This window comes from Antedon mediterranea, chromosome 4, assembly GCF_964355755.1.
Source record: "Antedon mediterranea chromosome 4, ecAntMedi1.1, whole genome shotgun sequence".
Classification (NCBI taxonomy): Eukaryota; Metazoa; Echinodermata; class Crinoidea; order Comatulida; family Antedonidae; genus Antedon; species Antedon mediterranea.
The window spans coordinates 23873221-23892527 of NC_092673.1; the positions used below are offsets into that span (position 1 = coordinate 23873221).

The 19307-nt window shown below is 31.8% G+C and overlaps 1 protein-coding gene across 3 annotated transcripts; it reads right to left on the reverse strand.

Moving 5' to 3' along the window:
- Positions 1-104: 104 nt before the first annotated feature.
- LOC140046972 (kynurenine--oxoglutarate transaminase 3-like) lies at positions 105-15538 on the reverse strand. Of its 3 annotated transcripts, XM_072091754.1 has the most exons (15): positions 15458-15538; positions 12125-12259; positions 7425-7535; positions 7034-7132; positions 6748-6897; positions 4224-4310; positions 3759-3875; positions 3189-3309; positions 2537-2613; positions 2341-2430; positions 1963-2149; positions 1731-1801; positions 1533-1619; positions 1304-1357; positions 105-1252 (listed from the first exon to the last, which is right to left on the reverse strand). In XM_072091754.1, the coding sequence occupies exons 2-14, from the start codon at positions 12254-12256 to the stop codon at positions 1304-1306; spliced, it is 1383 nt and encodes a 460-aa protein (XP_071947855.1). In that variant the 5' UTR covers positions 12257-12259; positions 15458-15538; the 3' UTR covers positions 105-1252. The 3 variants fall into 3 exon arrangements, with proteins under 3 accessions (XP_071947855.1, XP_071947854.1, XP_071947856.1); XM_072091753.1 differs by having other exon boundaries at positions 106-1357; XM_072091755.1 differs by lacking the exon at positions 12125-12259 and having other exon boundaries at positions 106-1357; positions 15458-15530.
- Positions 15539-19307: the final 3769 nt, after the last annotated feature.

Genomic DNA, 19307 nt, shown 5'->3' on the forward strand with positions numbered 1-19307 from the left:
ATTAACCTTTGACACGATGCAAGTAACAACTTTTCAATATACAAATACAAATATTTATTCTTGAGAATATTTTGGCTTTATTGCGGAATTCAAGGAAGACTTTCCAATATAAAAATTATTTAACATCAACATACACTTATTAATTATCTAATAATTCAATAATTTCATAATTACTTTTAGAACCACAAACATTATTTTTCTATTGCATGCAAATTCTTAAATATTTAACCATAATAAAATATTAGTTTTACCAATATGTAACAATATATTTCAGATTCGTATAAAAATCAAAAGAAAATTGAAAATGATGAAAAGGGCTACAAAAAAAACCAGAATTAATGTAGATTTGGGAAATTGGGTGAAGACCTGAAGTTCATATTATTATCAATCAATCACGACTGTATTGTAATAAATAAACTTCATATACAACTAGTTTGTTGCGTCGTGAGGTAATTTCCCGATTGATCGTAATCCAAACGGTACTGGGTTTGGTCTACTAGCGTTCCTGCTCCCAACCAGTACATCCATTCATAGAAGCTTTAATGAAGTAAGCCTACCTGGTGGTAACCATAGAACGGTCCCGAGGTAACGACTATACTTCGGCTTTAGTCGATAGAAGATTGAATAGAGTATACGATGTTTGATTACCGGTATGTGTAGATGTGTGCTTTGTTCTTTTATTCAAATGATGTTATTTATTTAATACATCTTTTATATAAATTAATTAAATTATCGTAGATTGTATATTATGCGATAAATATTATTTAACCAATTTTTGATATATTTATTATTATAATATTAATAAAAAGATATTTGTTAGTATAAATTAAAAAAATGTAGATATGAGGAAGAAAAGCAAAGAGATTATGGAGCGGCTGTACCAGAATATACAACACTAAGTATTGTAAAGTTAATATACCAAAAAATGTTAGACGATCTTGTCAAAGGTCAAGCGCCTTCAGCCTGCCACGTTTCGATATTCAATATTGAACTTGACCTATAAGGATCAATTTCTATGTGTATAGTTTCCTAGAATCAGGTATTAGAATTAAATTATGAATACTGTTTATGTGTACATGACATACCAGAAAAATAGTTTGTGATATCCCATAATCTTTTGGCAATTTATAACATAGTATCATTTAAAAAGGAAAATGTACGTAATTTTGTACCCTAAACCAAATTAAAAGTTTTCTTCCGAAAAATAGACACCAATTTAAAATATATTTATTTTTAAAATACCTAGTAATAATTATTTGGAGAGTTAATAGTTGCTTTTGAAAATACTTAATATTTGTCTTTTTTATTTATTTAATGTCTTCAGAAGTTCTAACCCTTTTTCCAGTGTACTCTCCTCCTGTAAAAAAAAAAAATTTTCTTTTAAAATCTTTCCTGTTAAATTTAAAGGCCGATGCATATTAAACATTTACATACATGCGTGTCGCTTCCTGTGCATGTTGTTCAGCATGCACCCGCCTTAAACTGGGAAGAAATTAAAAAATCAAGTTTGTGAAAAGACCATTTATACGTACCTTAATAATACAAATCCTAATATATTTCTCTCCAATATATTTATGATCATCACTAAAAAATGCACTGGGAGGGATTGTTGCTACTCCCTAAGAAATTAATAAATAATAAATCAGAAATTAATTGTAAGTTAAGAGACGAGACTTAAACTATTCAAATTGTTAATTTTTAACTTAAGTAAAACAATGTTTAAGACATACCACATTTTTTGTTAGCCATCGAACAAACTTATAGTCCCTTGTGTCAGAAGTTCCATCATCAAAATCAACATCTAGTGAGAGATTACACAAAAAAACAATCAAAATCTAATGACAAAATCTGAATTCATAAATTTAATTTTCGTCTTTTTAAAAAGTGAACTATTAAAAAAAAAAACTTTTGTTTTCATGATTAACAATTAAACCTCATAATTATTCTTTAATAATAGCTTACTTATTTTAGACACATCAGCAAGGATAAAGTAGCCTCCATCAGGCACTATAGGCTCCAATCCGATTTCATGTAAAACCTTGCAGACTTTGTTTCGTTTCTCTTCTAGTTCTTCTGCCAAAGACGTCAAATAACAGTCAGGTTGGCCAAACCTTGCTAATTCTGTTTCTAAACCAACTGCTACTGCTTCCTGAAATAATATTTAAAATGCTGTTATTAAACTTCTTTAAACTAATTTGAAAGAAAATTTGAATGGAAATGTTCAATTGATGTATGCCAGCAATAATAAAAAAAAAAGTATTGGAAGCAAATAGACAGAACTTGCAGATAGACGACAATAATAGTGTTATTTTTTTACAATATTAAATAGGTGGTTGTTACCTGCAGTGGTGTTGGACAGCAGTATACTGAATGCTGGTGAACTACACGTAGCCCCTTCATTAGGTTCTCTGGTCCAATGCCCCATCCAAGCTAAATAGAAATAAATGTAAATACGATAGTTTAAAGATGTAATTTCTATACTTAAAAAGTTGCTGCATATGTATGTAGTTTTTATAGACTAATTCTTCATTCTTACCTTCCAACCTGTTGCACTAAAGGTCTTTCCTGCACTGCCTATTGTAATAGTTCGTTCCCACATGCCTGGATACGAGGCTACAAGGAAAAAAAGTTGATCAAGAGCGAGTGGGCAGAGCGGTTATGACAGTGGAACCGTAGTATGTAGCCATTACATCGGCAAGCGTTCAAGGCTCACTCGCTCCATGGTTCTTGTGGTAGAACAAGTCTTCTCGGATAAGGACTATAAACCATACTATAGGTCCAGTGTACACATCATGTGTACTTTAAAGAACCTACTACATCTTTCGAGACGAGTAGGGGGTTACCCTTGTGTACTAGTTCACACACAGCCACTGATCATAACTGGGCCCTCTGGGAGACCAGTCTTTGACTGAAGAGGTTACCCAGTATAAATATATAAGAAATTCAAAGTATTACAACACTTGCAGCACTTTTTATCCAAGCCCTGTCAGTGATGCAGCCAAAAACATGAATGTACACTCAATGCTATGCACACCCATGTTTATGCACTATGATCTCCAATGTCGTAAGCTACAGTACGACCCTATTAACACCCATCTGTCATTACACACAGGTAATGCCAAACATATATAAAAGTATGACAATTACAATAATACTCATTATCATGACAATGTTTATGGATTCTTTACCAATTCTTTCATGTTTATTTCCTGTGTATATCATCCATTCGTAGACTTCATCGCTGATGCAGATCACATTATGTTTCTTGCATAATTCTGCTATCATTGTTAATTCATCTTTTGTAAAAACCTGAAGAAGAAACAAGAAATATTCTATTTTCAATCAAACATGTTCGGTTTCCTTCCTAACAATCGGCATCTGATGGTGTTTTTTTCCTAAGAAATGTAATTTCCATTTTATAGATCAAATATTTGCAAATCTACTGACTACCGCACATGCACAAGTAAATTGATAGTACAGTGTGTGAAAGACAACGACTACAGTACAATATCTAACAAAAGCTACCAAAACAGCAACAAGATAGGAGACAGTGGCTAGACATTATGAAGCTGAAGCCATCCCACATCCATAGTTTTTTTTTTTTTAATGCTTGCAAAAGACAGATAATTCAGTAATAAAAATTAGTGTCTCTCAATCCATTTCAAGTGTGTAGTCTGTCTGTAGTTATTTTAGTGTCACTACATGCATCAGTGGCGATAGGCGTGAACAGGGCCAGATATATATTTAGGTAATTTTACCTTGCCTAGTGGATTGTTTGGGTTGTTGACAATAATCATTTTTGTTTTATCATTAAACATGGCTGCAAATTCAATTGGATCCAATATCCAGTCTTTTGTACTCTCGGCATTTTCTCTCTAGATAGAAAAAATAGATATATTTTAGCAGTAAAAGTAAAACTTTATTAATCCCTTACTGTGGGTAAACTAATATACTCTCAATTTAAAATTATTATATAAATATTAAAAATATAGTATTAATTAAATTAATATTTCACATCACCATGGTGTTTAATGTGAAAGGGATATTAGATTCTTTAAAAGTCAGTGTCTTTAAAGAATTTATTCATTTGGTTATGTGCTTTAAAACCTTTAAAAATACAAATGTTAAAAACTTACATGGTCAACATAATAACATGGATAAATATATATTATTTTATATTTACAATATTGCATAAGTAACAGAAAAAATACAAATCTACTTACTGGTTTTAATGGGATATACTTTGGAACACCACCAGCCAGTAAAACCATTGGTTTGTAGCAATCAAAGAAGGGCTCAATGATAATTACCTATAAAATAATAATAATAATAGATTTGTCACAATTTTTCTTTTACTTTCTGTATCATCAAAACGGCAAAGTATCTAGCAAAAATAAAAACAATTGCACAGAATAGAAACAAAAGGAAAAATCTTGTGAGGTCCTAGGCAGCACAGGCGGAGAAGTACATGGACCTCTCGGCGATGAGGCTGTAAAGTGAAGCAAGTAGTTTCTGTATTATCTATTCAAAGTCATAGAACAAGAACAGTGTTTGGTTTTAATGTACATACTATAAACAGGAAAACGTACATGCAACAATTAAATAAAAAAATATTTATATGAGTATTAATCAATTATTACACAACTAGTTGTGTTATCCTTGTCATTTAATTGGTTGATTTCGTATTACATGCAATACATTATATTCCAACATTGGATATTAAGGTTTTTGTCAAAATTGTGAGAATATTGTGAGGCTGGTTCTTGAAAACCAATCTGTAGTGTGCACCATCTATAAACTGTATACAGACTGTGCGGCCAAAATTTTGTCATATTCGAGTGTACCGTTTAGTAGTTTTTCCGTTGAGTACTTCTTTAACGGAGTATTTTGAGCGTTGAGATTGTTCTTAACGAAAAAGCTTTCGTTGTCAACGTTTTCTATTCGAATGACTTTCTGTTGAGCACAAATTTACAATTCGAATACAAAAGTATCAAAACGAATCTTTACGTTGAGTGTAATAAATTACCATTCCCTAACATATAGAGTAACATAGTATTTACATGAACATTCTAGAATAAGATGTTTTGATTTAAGAAACCATATATAATTAATAAGAACAATCAAGAACATTCCAGAAGTGCTATTAATAGAAACTGTAATCATGTAATAATGAGAAGTATAAAGAATGATCTAGAAGGATAGGAGCATCTTGTATATAAAGGGATGTAAACTATTGTAAGGTTGTTGGATTAGAGGTTGGATTAGAGGTTGGATGTTATATTGTAAAGTCATTGTGAAGCTGTTGTTTAAAGTGCTTACTGGATTGTTAAAAGTTGAAGTTGATTGAAATTAAAGCTTTGTTTTTGAGTTATTTTACAACTTTGTGGATTTTGTGTGTATACTTTTATGTCACAAGGGAGTTCCTAAAGTATTTTCAACCGCTCGGAAACATACGTAAGAGGAGTTCGTGACATAATTTGGTGGCAGCGATGTTCAGCCTAATTTGGTGGCAGCGGTGTTCAGCCTAATTTGGTGGCAGCGGTTATTTCGATCTACTGTTCGACTTAACTGTGTATTTATCTACGGTTGTGATATTTTGTGGTAGCAGTTTGATCTACTGTATTTTGCCATAGATTGGTGGCTGTTTTAGGATCAACTGTACTTTATTGATATTTTGTGAAAGCGGTACTTACGATACTGTGATATTTTACGGAAGCCGTGGTGCTACGTTTTGTTTAATCGTAAGTACACAAACATTGTTTTAAGAACAGTACATTATTTATTTGGAACAGTAGACTTGTGAACGTCTCGGTAACTACGATTAACTAGTAACAAGACCCTCATCCAGATTTAAAATATGGCTGATAAACAATCAACAACAAGATCCGGTAGAGAATACCGCTTCCTCAAAATATCAATAAAGTACAGTTGATCCTAAAACAGCCACCAATCTATGGCAAAATACAGTAGATCAAACTGCTACACCACAAAATATCACAACCGTAGATAAATACACAGTTAAGTCGAACAGTAGATCGAAATAACCACTGCCACCAAATTAGGCTGAACACCGCTGCCACCAAATTATGTCACGAACTCCTCTCACGTATGTTTCCGAGCGGTTGAAAATACTTTAGGAACTCCCTTGTGACATAAAAGTATACACACAAAATCCACAAAGTTGTAAAATAACTCAAAAACAAAGCTTTAATTTCAATCAACTTCAACTTTCAACAATCCAGTAAGCACTTTAAACAACAGTTTCACAATAACTTTACAATATAATATCCAACCTCTAATCCAACCTCTAATCCAACAACCTTCTTCAAAATAAATGCTTCAATCAAAATCCTTCTCCCACTTACAATTGTCATAGTTGGCAACAAAAGTTCCCAATCGAATACGCAATTTGAGTGGCAACTTTTGTAGTTCAGCCAATAGCAATAATAAATGATCTTGCTACCTGCTGTATAGATCTTTCATTGTCATTGTTATTATTAAAGTCAACTCTTCCAATACTGGACACCTTTGGGCAGGACAAATATGTCTGATTTTACAGAATGTCTGGTATTCAGAATGTGTTTTTAATAAAAGAGGAATTTGGGAGCTTTTGGACTTCAAGAAAAGTCTGGTTTTGGTTAAGTTTCCGGTTTTCAGGGATTCCAGTATTGGGAGAGGTGACTGTATAAAGTATTTGTTGAATTTTAATTCGGTGAGTTATAATAATAATATATAAAGTGTACTTGCCTCATCTCCTGGGTTTACAAGACCCATGATGGAGTTAAAGAGCGAACCATAAGCACCAATTGTCACTAATATTTCTTTTGTTGGCTCAATAGTTCGGTTCTGAAATTTACCATACAGTGCAGCTAACGCATTGACGAGTCTTGTATGACCCTGAATGAAGGAAACAAAAAGAATTGTGACAAGTTATGTTTGAATGAGAAACGGATACAAACGGTTGTTAAAGAAGATTAACGTCAGAAATGTATACAAGTTCAAAAGGGTATTAACATGAGAAACTAATACTTACAAACGCCCTTGTATACTGGTTCATGAGAGGATTAGCATGAGTGGTAGCTTCCTTCAAGGCCTCTATCATATAGCCTGGTGTTGCAAAGTCTGGAAAACCCTACAAAAATTGGAGTAAATCACTATAATACCACTTTTATCTCACACCGGATTCATTAACCCGATAATAAACAAACAAAACCAGTATTTTCTCATTGTATGAAGATTAAATACTATAGCAACGAACTGGAAAAACATAGGCGGGACTGTGCAATCATGCAAGTACATTGTGTATGTCCAGGATTTGATTGGTTCAGCGGCTTTTACGTTGTTTATACCGGCATACTACTACTACGTCCCACGTAATATTAAGAATTAGATGATGTCCAATAATTAAGCAAAAAAGGGTTTACCTGTCCCAAGTTTACAGCCTTCGTCTCAGCAGCCAATGCAGAAAACTCAACCCACACGTTCTTGTCTAAGCCGACAATCCTTTTAGCTGGGCCATAACTCGACATTTTAACCTGTTCATAGAATTTAAAATATCATTCAGGGAAGTAGCTAGAAAAGTATAGAAATAGGTAGGAAAAATTGTTTTGGGCGGTTGTGCTACTGTATGTTCAAATTAATAACACTAATGTTTTGTTTCCACAAAATACATTACAGCATTTCACATATGAGTCTTCCTAACTAAGCTCTATCAATCTCTACCAGTATAAAGTATAAATTATTCAAAATAGAATATTTGGAGTGCTAATTATGATTTTTTTCAAATTTATTGTCATATGTCATGTAATTATAATGCAATACAGACATTATTGACGCATTGTGCATTCTCAAAACTAAATACATAGATTTATACAACATTTAAAAAAAAATCAGTCTAAAAGAATTGTATTGAAGAAAATTCGGATCAACTGCCGTTTTGGCTCCGGAGTTTTTTTTTAGGGTTATTCCATTATTAAAGTGGGGGGTGTGTGGTTATGAATATTGTGTGCAGGTACGTCAATAGAAATGACATTGAGAGCCCTCTTCTGTCAGTTGACTGGTTCCCGGTCTACCGCCTTGTAATTGACTTAATCATGATCGAATTCCAACAACTTAAAAATATACAAAATGTTTACATAATTATATAACAATGTAGATCTATCTAATAATGTTTTTATTTTTTTGCAGATAAAGGAGGATCATCAATAAGATAAAATGATAAAAATTCCAGGCATTTAATATACGGTTTACTGATAAAATATAATGTACCAATGAAATAAACCTGGTGTTCTGAAACATATTTTAATAACTTTTGCCGGCCTAGCGCCTTTGTGTATCTAAATCTATCTAAATAATTAAGTTAGTACAGTATTAACAAATAAAGGGTTAGGGTTATGTATAATAAAATGATAGAAATGAGGCATTATCTAATAATGTTTTTATTGATTTTTTTTTCTGATTTTTATAGTTTTAAAATTCAAGTACCGTTTTTATAGCGTTATGTATCCTGTAAATGCTAACCTAAAAACGTTATCTGAATGTTTCTTTTGACGTTATAGAAATGTAATAAAATAACGGTTATAGTGAACCTAAACATTAACCAAACACTAACATTAGAAAACCACTATGTGTTTGCTGGACTGCCACAATGGAACAATAGACCTAGGTATGTTAAACAAAGAAATCACATCAAAGCAGGGTGGAGACGGAATTTTAAGACAAAGGCGTTCTATACAAATGCAAATCATTCATGTATACTTTTTACAAATTTTGTTTAGTTTCTTTATTAAAAGATTTTGATATGCTGTTATATATAAATATTCTAATACATAGAATAGCAAAATTATCATAATACATAGGATAGCAAAAAATAAACCAAACATAACAACAAAATTTAATTGACAATGTATTTTTATTTAGAAATTCATTTCAATAATATAAATATTTTTTATTAAATTACATCATTATTTACTTACAATTAATTAATTACTTAACTTACATTACAGTAACTGAATAAATGGTACATAAAATTACTAAATAATTGCACATAAAATGCAGGTTATAATAAAGACATAAGTATACATATAATGGTACAGGTTATAAATATTAAAATTACGTTTTTTAAATGTAATTATAATAATTAATGATGAGAACACTTACGGTTACGAGTAGACATGTACATTGGTACATTACAGTACGAGCAATCCTTGGCAGTTGGATAAAAACCCCTTCGTTGGAAAAAGTCCAGGTAGTCATCAAATCCATTAAACAAATGTGGTCCTATCTTCGGCAGCATGGTCCTTGGTTTAAATCACAGTAAAATCAAATCGAGAACGCAGTAAAATATTGGAGTTGTAGGCCTATAATATAGTTGAAAGTTTTTCGAAAAATGAGTGATTTGAAGACAACTGATCTTGGTTTATATACATGTGCCATATTTTAGTTTGTATACATAGCTCCATGTCGGCATGAGTGATATTGTTATATGCTTTATTATGTAATATTGTAAGCTTCAATGAGACACCTTTGTGCAGCGATAAAAAAAAGTAAAACTATGCTACAGCGGTTTTTGTTTCTTAACCTGATTACATATATTTTATTAATATTTATTCTTCCCAACAATTTTTTTTTATACTCAAAATTTGAAACACTACCGTTTAGCCTTTTCATTCAAATTGAAGATTGAATTTAATGAAATTTTATGTACTGTACTGTTTAACAAATCAACATAACGGTACAATAGGTTATGATTATTTCAAACCAAAATAGCTAGGTTTTTAAGGACTGATTTATCTTTAAAAAACGCCTAGAAATAAAAGAGAAAGAGAGAGAGAGAATAGCAATTACGTGTTGGAATAATACAGTAGTAACGGTACAATATATAATCATTTTGGTAAAGAAAATCAAATACTAGGTTTTTTAAGGTCTGATTAAACCGAAGTGTGACGTCGTCTGGAAGCAGGAATTTAATATTCATAATTAGGTGATCATTTAGAATAAAATGATCACCTATTGTTATTGTATCAAATCTTTATTGGTTATCTGCAACGAAGTTGCTGATAACCTCTTGTGATTGTACGAAATCATCATCAACATCAACTTTTTATTTCTCTTCTTTCTTTCTGTATGATTTTTGTGTAACGCTTTTCTCTGAAACTTGCAAACATAACATTTTGTGAACTATGTTAACATTTTGACATTTGTGTAACGTTCATATAAAAATTAAGCCTATTGGATGTTTTGATGTTACCGTATGGCCAGTTGAAGTTAAAAAGTATTTTTTTCATCACTTTCGTAAAAGTTATACAATTTTTAAATAGCGCGCACCGCCCTTCTACGTGCCAAATTTTCTTCCAATTGTTATATTTTATTACTCAATTCATTATCTTTCGATATTGTTATCTTCAAGTTTATTTTGACAACGTCATCATACCAAAAAATTAGAACATGATGTGGGTCCCGTAATTTCACCTATGCTACACTGTATATAGATATACACAGTACAGTATATACTGTACATATTGTATATGGCATATAATAGGCACAACTCAGCACTATAAGCGTATAATAGGATGGCATACATCAACATTTTCCGATTGTATGTTAACGTAGGTGCATGTTTAAAAAATATGAATGTCAATAAAATGATAAAAATGATCACCTATAATTCGTCAAAGTGACGAATTAAATTCTAGTTACAAGTTGTACTTGGATATCAAACTGTCTCTATTTGGTCGTCTTGAGCCTCAAGAGAATAGCAACTATGTATGAGCTGTAATAAACAGTAAGTACAGTATAGAAATCATATATCGACTAGCATTAAAATTAAAAGTAGGAGTCTGTAGTACAGTGAAAAATTTCATTTCAAAATTTTAGCAAAATTGCTAATCAAACTGATTTAGTCGAGAAACATAGTTTTGTATTGTATTTTTTGCTACACAATTTTCGAAATGTGTAGCAATAAGGTTGTTTTGTATAGGTTTTTGCTATGCCACACTGGCGAAATTATTCCTTGTAGTAGATAAAAGAGACGTTCAAAACAGGTTAAAAAAGAAAATCATAGTACGGTTATTATTGTACAGTATATTAATTAAACAAGCTGAACATTTTATATAGTGATTTAATACGCAAATAATGTTTCTTTTTTACTGCAGAGTTTACGTGAATTTCTGTCAGCATTGATCATGTTGTATTCCACCACCAGATTTGCATTTGTAAAGAACGCCTTTGTCTTAAAATTCCGTCTCCACCCTGCTTTGACGTGATTTCTTTGTTTACCATACCTAGGTCTATTGTTCCATTGTGGCAGTCCAGCAATCACATAGTGGTTTTCTAACGTTAGTGTTTGGTTAATGTTTAGGTTCACTAATAACCGTTATTTTATTACATTTCTATAACGTCAAAAGAAACATTCAGACAACGTTTTTAGGTTAGCATTTACAGGATACATAACGCTATAAAAACGGTACTTGAACTTTAAAACTATAAAAATTTGAAAAAAAAATCAATAAAAACATTATTAGATAATGCCTCATTTCTATCATTTTATTATACATAACCCTAACCCTTTATTTGTTAATACTGTACTAACTTAGTTATTTAGATAGATTTAGATACACATAGGCGCTAGGCCGGCAAAAGTTATTAAAATATGTTTCAGAACACCAGGTTTATTTCATTGGTACATTATATTTTATCAGTAAACCGTATATTAAATGCCTGGAATTTTTATCATTTTATTTTATTGATGATCCTCCTATCTGCAAAAAAATAAAAACATTATTAGATAGATATACATTGTTATATAATTATGTAAACATTTTGTATATTCTTAAGTTGTTGGAATTCAATCATGATTAAGTCAATTACAAGGCGGTAGACCGGGAACCAGTCAACTGACAGAAGAGGGCTCTCAATGTCATTTCTATTGACGTACCTGCACACAATATTCATAACCACACACCCCCACTTTAATAATGGAATAACCCTAAAAAAAAACTCCGGAACCAAAACGGCAGTTGATCCGAAAATTCAACTGCAGTACAGTTAGTATATTCTTCAATACTTTTATTACCCTTGCCAATACTTTTATCTCCTGTAAGTGTGATTAGTTTATTAGTAATACCTTTTGATCATGTACTGAATTAACTTGATGTTTTACTTGAATATGATTTCTGGTTAAATATGGAAAGCATGAAACTATTTTGCAATTAAATCTACAGTTGCTGAGGAAATTTACAGTAGATCTGCTAAGCATACCCTAAATGGAAGAACAATTATAAAGTAACTAAGGACAAATATTTTATTAATATTTCAGTAATGATTTTAGAACAGGATAATTTTAACATTATATCTGAATATAACTAGAAAAAGGCTGTTCTAAACTTCATTCCGTCTTGGCAAATGGTAAGAAAAGATGATGATGATAAAGACGATGAGTAAAAAAATGAATGATGAAAGATGCTGTCATCAATGGGTTTTGAACCTGGTGCGTGAGCACTGACCACTCACGATATGGAGAGATGTCATAATCAATATTAGTATTTATCAAACATTTATTGAGCATGCATTATAAGGTTTATCGTAAATAGCTTGATTTTATGAGGAATGTCCTTTCAAAATGCTTGTGGGAAGGAGCAGACGTCATGACGCGTACATATACAATACAAACAACAAAACCCTTCCCACCATGCGTCGTGCACGCTATTTGCGATTTAGGGTCCTACTAAACACCACCAGATACCTACTAGAGCAATAAATCCTACCACCAGAGAGCAGCCACCTGTTTGGAATTGATTATTAAGGGTATACTGCAAATTTCAAAGCTTAATTCTTTCAGAAACTGATAAAATTGAAGTTTAAAGTTGAATTTCTCGCCGTCGTATTCCAGAACCGAATGCGTTTGATAAACATTATAGCAACGAAACGAACGCATTCATCCGTGTCTCTTGTGTATTGTATTCAACGGTCAACTATGATTTTTGCAATTTGCAATATAGGCTAGGCCTACCCTTAATAATCAGGTGGCTGCTCTCTGGTGAGTGTTGACAAAGTGCGAGGCAGCGAGGCACGCGAGGCAAGCGCGGCATGCCAAATATTTGTGCGAGGCATCATTTTATCATTTCCAAAAGTGCGAGGCATGCGAGGCATATAGTTTACAATTTCAAAAAGGTGCGAGGCATATCTTAACGTGCTATTATGCTATATTATAGGCCTAATAATCAATCGATACAAGCGTATCTAAATAGATTCGAGTGTTGACAAAGTGCGAGGCAGCGAGGCACGCGAGGCAAGCGCGGCATGCCAAATATTTGTGCGAGGCATCATTTTATCATTTCCAAAAGTGCGAGGCATGCGAGGCATATAGTTTACAATTTCAAAAAGGTGCGAGGCATATCTTAACGTGCTATTATGCTATATTATAGGCCTAATAATCAATCGATACAAGCGTATCTAAATAGATTCGTGTATACACTCATCATGTTGTTTATTTTATTTTACTCACATGTCTCTCGAACATAGCAGAGTGAAAATAATATTTTGTCACACCCCTGCGCCTAGATCCGGTAGACCCGAGAGATGGAAAATCCCTCTTTACTATTTAGCAGGTAGCGGAATGATTCAGCCCTCAGCTCAGAGGATTGTGGTGCATTCCCCTCCTATAGCACGTGGTTTCAGCAGCAACGCACAGACTTCTCTCTGAGCAGCGTGCCAAAGACATTTTTTGACATTCCATTCTCTAGGAACAACACGTGTACCTCTCTCGCAAATAAAGTGAACAGCGATTGCCAGGACAAGTTCAATAACTGGCGTTAACTGATATGCCGATCCAATAACATGCCGCAAAGAAAAAAATTGCAACAGAATTCTGGAGCGCGTGTGAAAAAAGACTTGTAATACTAGGCCTAAAATTAAACTTTAGCTAATATGCTTAGCCCTAACCTAGATAAGAGGCCTATGTAGAAAATAATCTAATCAATTTTGATAAAATAGTAATTGGTGTAATATTTAATAATGATACACTATTCCTGTTTTAGTAAGCTAGGTATATTACGAACGATTTTTATTTATTGTTGTCCATGTACGTACTAATAAACCTGGCGCTAGTTTCCTTAGCTTGTATTTTTACTCCAAATTTGATAAATAACTAACTTTATCGTGTATATACCACACCTTAGAAGTATACCTCATGAGTACTTTAATGAAAGAATCACATAAAAAGTAACAAATAAATCCTTAAATTAATGATTTTACAGTCGTGTTTCTCGCACACTGTTCGCGAATTTCACTTATTCAATGTTCAATATTTTTGTTTCTATGGAGCGCCAAAAGAGCAACGATAATAGAGGACTAAAACTCAGTGGAATGCGTCAATTTCTCATGCATTTATTGGTGAAAAACACGTTTTATTTCAATATATTTGTTAATTTGTCAATAAAAATGTTGTAATATGTTACTGCTGATACTTTTCTGTTTTCAAAGAATAATAATCGATCCTAAATCAACATCACTACCTAGTCTAGACCTAGGACATCCTACTAAGGATATTATGATGAATTTTTCTATTTTATTCTTTAAAAGGTAACGAAACCGTGTACATTATCAACAGTAACATTTTTCCTTACTGACAGTGACAAAATCTATTGAAATTGTACTTGATTTTCACCAAATAATGCGTTAAATATAAATGGATTCCACAGAGTTTTTAGCCCTCTAATTAATTTTGCTCTTTTGGCGTTCCATAGAAACCAAAATATTGAACATTGAGTGTGCGAAATGCGAGAAAAACAACGTCTGTAAAATCACCAATTTAATGGATTTATTGTTACTTTTATGTGATTTTTCTTCATTAAAGTAGGCCTACTAATTCTAATAAGCTGTGGTATTCAGGATAAAGTTGGTTAAAATACAAGGCAGGTGCAAAAGGAAACTAGCCTAGCGGGCCTAGGCCTAGGGTAGGCTACTTCAATTTCGGTGATTTCCTGCCTTGCAATTTTGAGAAATGATAAAATGATGCCTCGCATTTTTTGATGATGGTAAAACGATGCCTCGCATAAATTTCTGACTTGCCTCGCATGCCTTCCCTGCCTCGCGTGCCTCGTTGCCTCGCACTTTGTTGGTAGAATTTATTGCTCTAGCCTAGTTGGTATGGCTGGTGGTATCTGGTGGTGTTTAGTAGGACCGGCGATTTATTATTGATTGTTGTATTGAAAGGATAGAAACTATTAACTATGATGAATTAATTATTTAATATCAACGGTAGGCCTGGCTGGTGGTCATACTAAACAACTAGCTAGCTAGGGCCTAGGCTAGTAGGCCTAGCTAGCTAGGCCTACCCTCTAACTAGTTTAGTAGTAGGCCTAGCAGGCCTACTACTAGCCTAGCCTGGCCTGCCCTAGCCTAGCTAGAGAAGTTGCAATTTTTATATAACAGAAAGTAAAATAATTAATAAAATTACAGTATATTTACGTAGCAGGCTAGGCCTAGTAGTAGTGTAGACTGCAATCCGCCGGTGGTGGTGGTGTGCGAGAGATCGGTGAGGAGGTTTATTTGGTGACGTTTCATGAGGGGGTCCCCAACTTATGTACGAAAAAAAAAATCGCGGCCGGCCGGTCGGAGAGAGAGGGGAGAGAGAGGAGATATATTAGTCCATGGGCTGGAGGGGGGTTACCGTGCACCCCCCCCCTCCCCCACAGTTAAACTTCTTTGGTATCATTTTCTTCCCACGGACATATAGAGTGAAAAAATCGATGTTAACAAGAAAAATATAGGGATGCATTGTATGTACTTGCGTCATTTGTAATGATCATCAGTGTTTTATCTTCAAATATTTTTTGGGGTAGGGGGTAACATTTATCCTAATAACCCAAGAATCCAACATCTAATTAGTATTATCTTAGTAACATTGTGTAGCATACATCTTTTAAAATCTTTTAAAATTTCAATAAAATTAATCGGAAGATTATTAAGGTCAGTAGAGGTGAAAAGGTCATTGACCTTTTGCAAAATGCAAATTTTCCCCAAAATATAGATAAATTTCAATATCGTATCTACAATTTTCAATATTTTTTATCTTAATTGTGTTTTACTTGTGCTTACTGACATATTGAATAAGAAAATATATGTTAACAAGATAAAAATTGCAGTTCATTATATACAAATTGTTATTTTTTATTGTTAAAAATTGCAATAAAAATACATTTTTTGGGGTAGGGGATAACAATAATAGCAATAACCCAAGAATCAAACATCTAATTAGTATGATCTAGGTGTCGTTGTGTAGCATTCATGTTTTTTAATCATATAAAATTTGAATAAAATTAATCGAACCAATTTTAAGGTCAGTAGAGGTCAAAAGGTCACTGACCTTTTGCAAAATTGCAAATATTTGCCATAATGAGATACATTTCAATATCAAATCTCCAATTTTCAATATTTTTTATTTTAATTGTGTTTTACTTGTGTTTAGTGACATATTGAATAACAAAATATGTGTTAACATGAAAAAAATTGCACTGCATTAATACCAATTGTCATGTAATTTTGTTATTCTTCAAAATTACAACAAAAAGACATTTTTGGGGTAGGGGGTAACAATTATCCCAATAACCCAAGAATCCAACACCTAATTAGTATTATCTTGGTACCATTGTGTAGCATACATCTTTTAAAATCTTATAAAATTTTAATAAAATTAATCGGACTATTAGTAGGGTCAGTAGAGGTCAAAAGGTCATTGACCTTTTACAAAAATGCACATTTTTGCCAAAATATAGATAAATTTCAACATAGTATCTATAATTTTCAATATGTTTTATCTTAATTGTGTTTTACTTGTGCTTACTGACATATTGAATAAGAAAATATATGTTAACAAGATTAAAATTGCAGTTCATTATACACAAATTATCATTTTTTATTCTTAAAAATTGCAATAAAAATACATTTTTTGGGGTAGGGTGTAACATTAATAGCAATAACCCAAGAATCAAACATCTAATTAGTATGGTCTTGGTGTCGTTGTGTAGCATTCGTGTTTTTTAATCATATAGAATTTTAATAAAATTAATCGAACCATTTTTAAGGTCAGTAGAGGTCAAAAAGGTCACTGACCTTTTGCAAAATTGCAAATATTTGCTATAATGAGATACATTTCAATATCTAATCTCCAATTTTTTCAATACTTTTCATTTTAATTGTGTTTTACTTGTGTTTAGTGACATATTGAATAACAAAATATGTGTTAACATGAAAAAAATTGTACTGCATTAATACCAATTGTCATGTAATTTTGTTATTCTTCAAAATTACAACAAAAAGACATTTTTGGGGTAGGGGGTAACAATTATCCCAATAACCCAAGAATCCAACACCTAATTAGTATTATCTTGGTACCATTGTGTAGCATACATCTTTTAAAATCTTATAAAATTTTAATAAAATTAATCGGACTATTAGTAGGGTCAGTAGAGGTCAAAAGGTCATTGACCTTTTACAAAAATGCACATTTTTGCCAAAATATAGATAAATTTCAACATAGTATCTATAATTTTCAATATGTTTTATCTTAATTGTGTTTTACTTGTGCTTACTGACATATTGAATAAGAAAATATATGTTAACAAGATTAAAATTGCAGTTCATTATACACAAATTATCATTTTTTATTCTAAAAAATTGTAATAAAAATACATTTTTTGGGGTAGGGTGTAACATTAATAGCAATAACCCAAGAATCAAACATCTAATTAGTATGATCTTTGTGTCGTTGTGTAGCATTCGTGTTTTTTAACCATATAGAATTTTAATAAAATTAATTGAACCATGTTTAAGGTGAGTAGAGGTCAAAAAGGTCACTGACCTTTTGCAAAATTGCAAATATTTGCCATAATGAGATACATTTCAATATCAAATCTCCAATTTTTTCAATACTTTTCATTTTAATTGTGTTTTACTTGTGTTTACTGACATTGAATAACAAAATGTGTGTTAACATGAAAATAATTGCACTGCATTAATACCAATTGTCATGTAATTTTGTTATTCTTCAAAATTACAATAAAAAGACATTTTTGGGGTAGGGGGTAGCATTAATACCAATAACCCAAGAATCAAACATCTAATTAGTACGATCTTGGTATCGATGTGTAGCATACAGTATATTTTTTTGTAATCATGTTGAATTTAAATGAAATTAATCGAACGATTATTAAGGTCAATGGATGTTTGATTCTTGGATTATTGGTATTAATGCTACCCCCTACCCCAAAAATGTCTTTTTATTGTAATTTTGAAGAATAACAAAATTACATGACAATTGGTATTAATGCAGTGCAATTTTTTTCATGTTAACACATATTTTGTTATTCAATATGTCAGTAAACACAAGTAAAACACAATTAAAATAAAAAGTATTGAAAAAATTGGAGATTTGATATTGAAATGTATCTCATTATAGCAAATATTTGCAATTTTGCAAAAGGTCAGTGACCTTTTTGACCTCTACTGACCTTAAACATGGTTCAATTAATTTTATTAAAATTCTATATGATTAAAAAACACGAATGCTACACAACGACACCAAGATCATACTAATTAGATGTTTGATTCTTGGGTTATTGCTATTAATGTTACACCCTACCCCAAAAAATGTATTTTTATTGCAATTTTTAAGAATAAAAAATGATAATTGGTGTATAATGAACTGCAATTTTAATCTTGTTAACATATATTTTCTTATTCAATATGTCAGTAAGCACAAGTAAAACACAATTAAGATAAAACATATTGAAAATTATAGATACTATGTTGAAATTTATCTATATTTTGGCAAAAATGTCTTTTTTTGTAAAAGGTCAATGACCTTTTGACCTCTACTGACCCTACTAATAGTCCGATTAATTTTTATTTAAATTTTATAAGATTTTAAAAGATGTATGCTACACAATGGTACCAAGATAATACTAATTAGGTGTTGGATTCTTGGGTTATTGGGATAATTGTTACCCCCTACCCCAAAAATGTCTTTTTATTGTAATTTTGAAGAATAACAAAATTACATGACAATTGGTATTAATGCAGTGCAATTTTTTTCATGTTAACACATATTTTGTTATTCAATATGTCACTAAACACAAGTAAAACACAATTAAAATAAAAAATATTGAAAATTGGAGATTTGATATTGAAATGTATCTCATTATGGCAAATATTTGCAATTTTGCAAAAGGTCAGTGACCTTTTGACCTCTACTGACCTTAAAAATGGTTCGATTAATTTTATTCAAATTTTATATGATTAAAAAACAT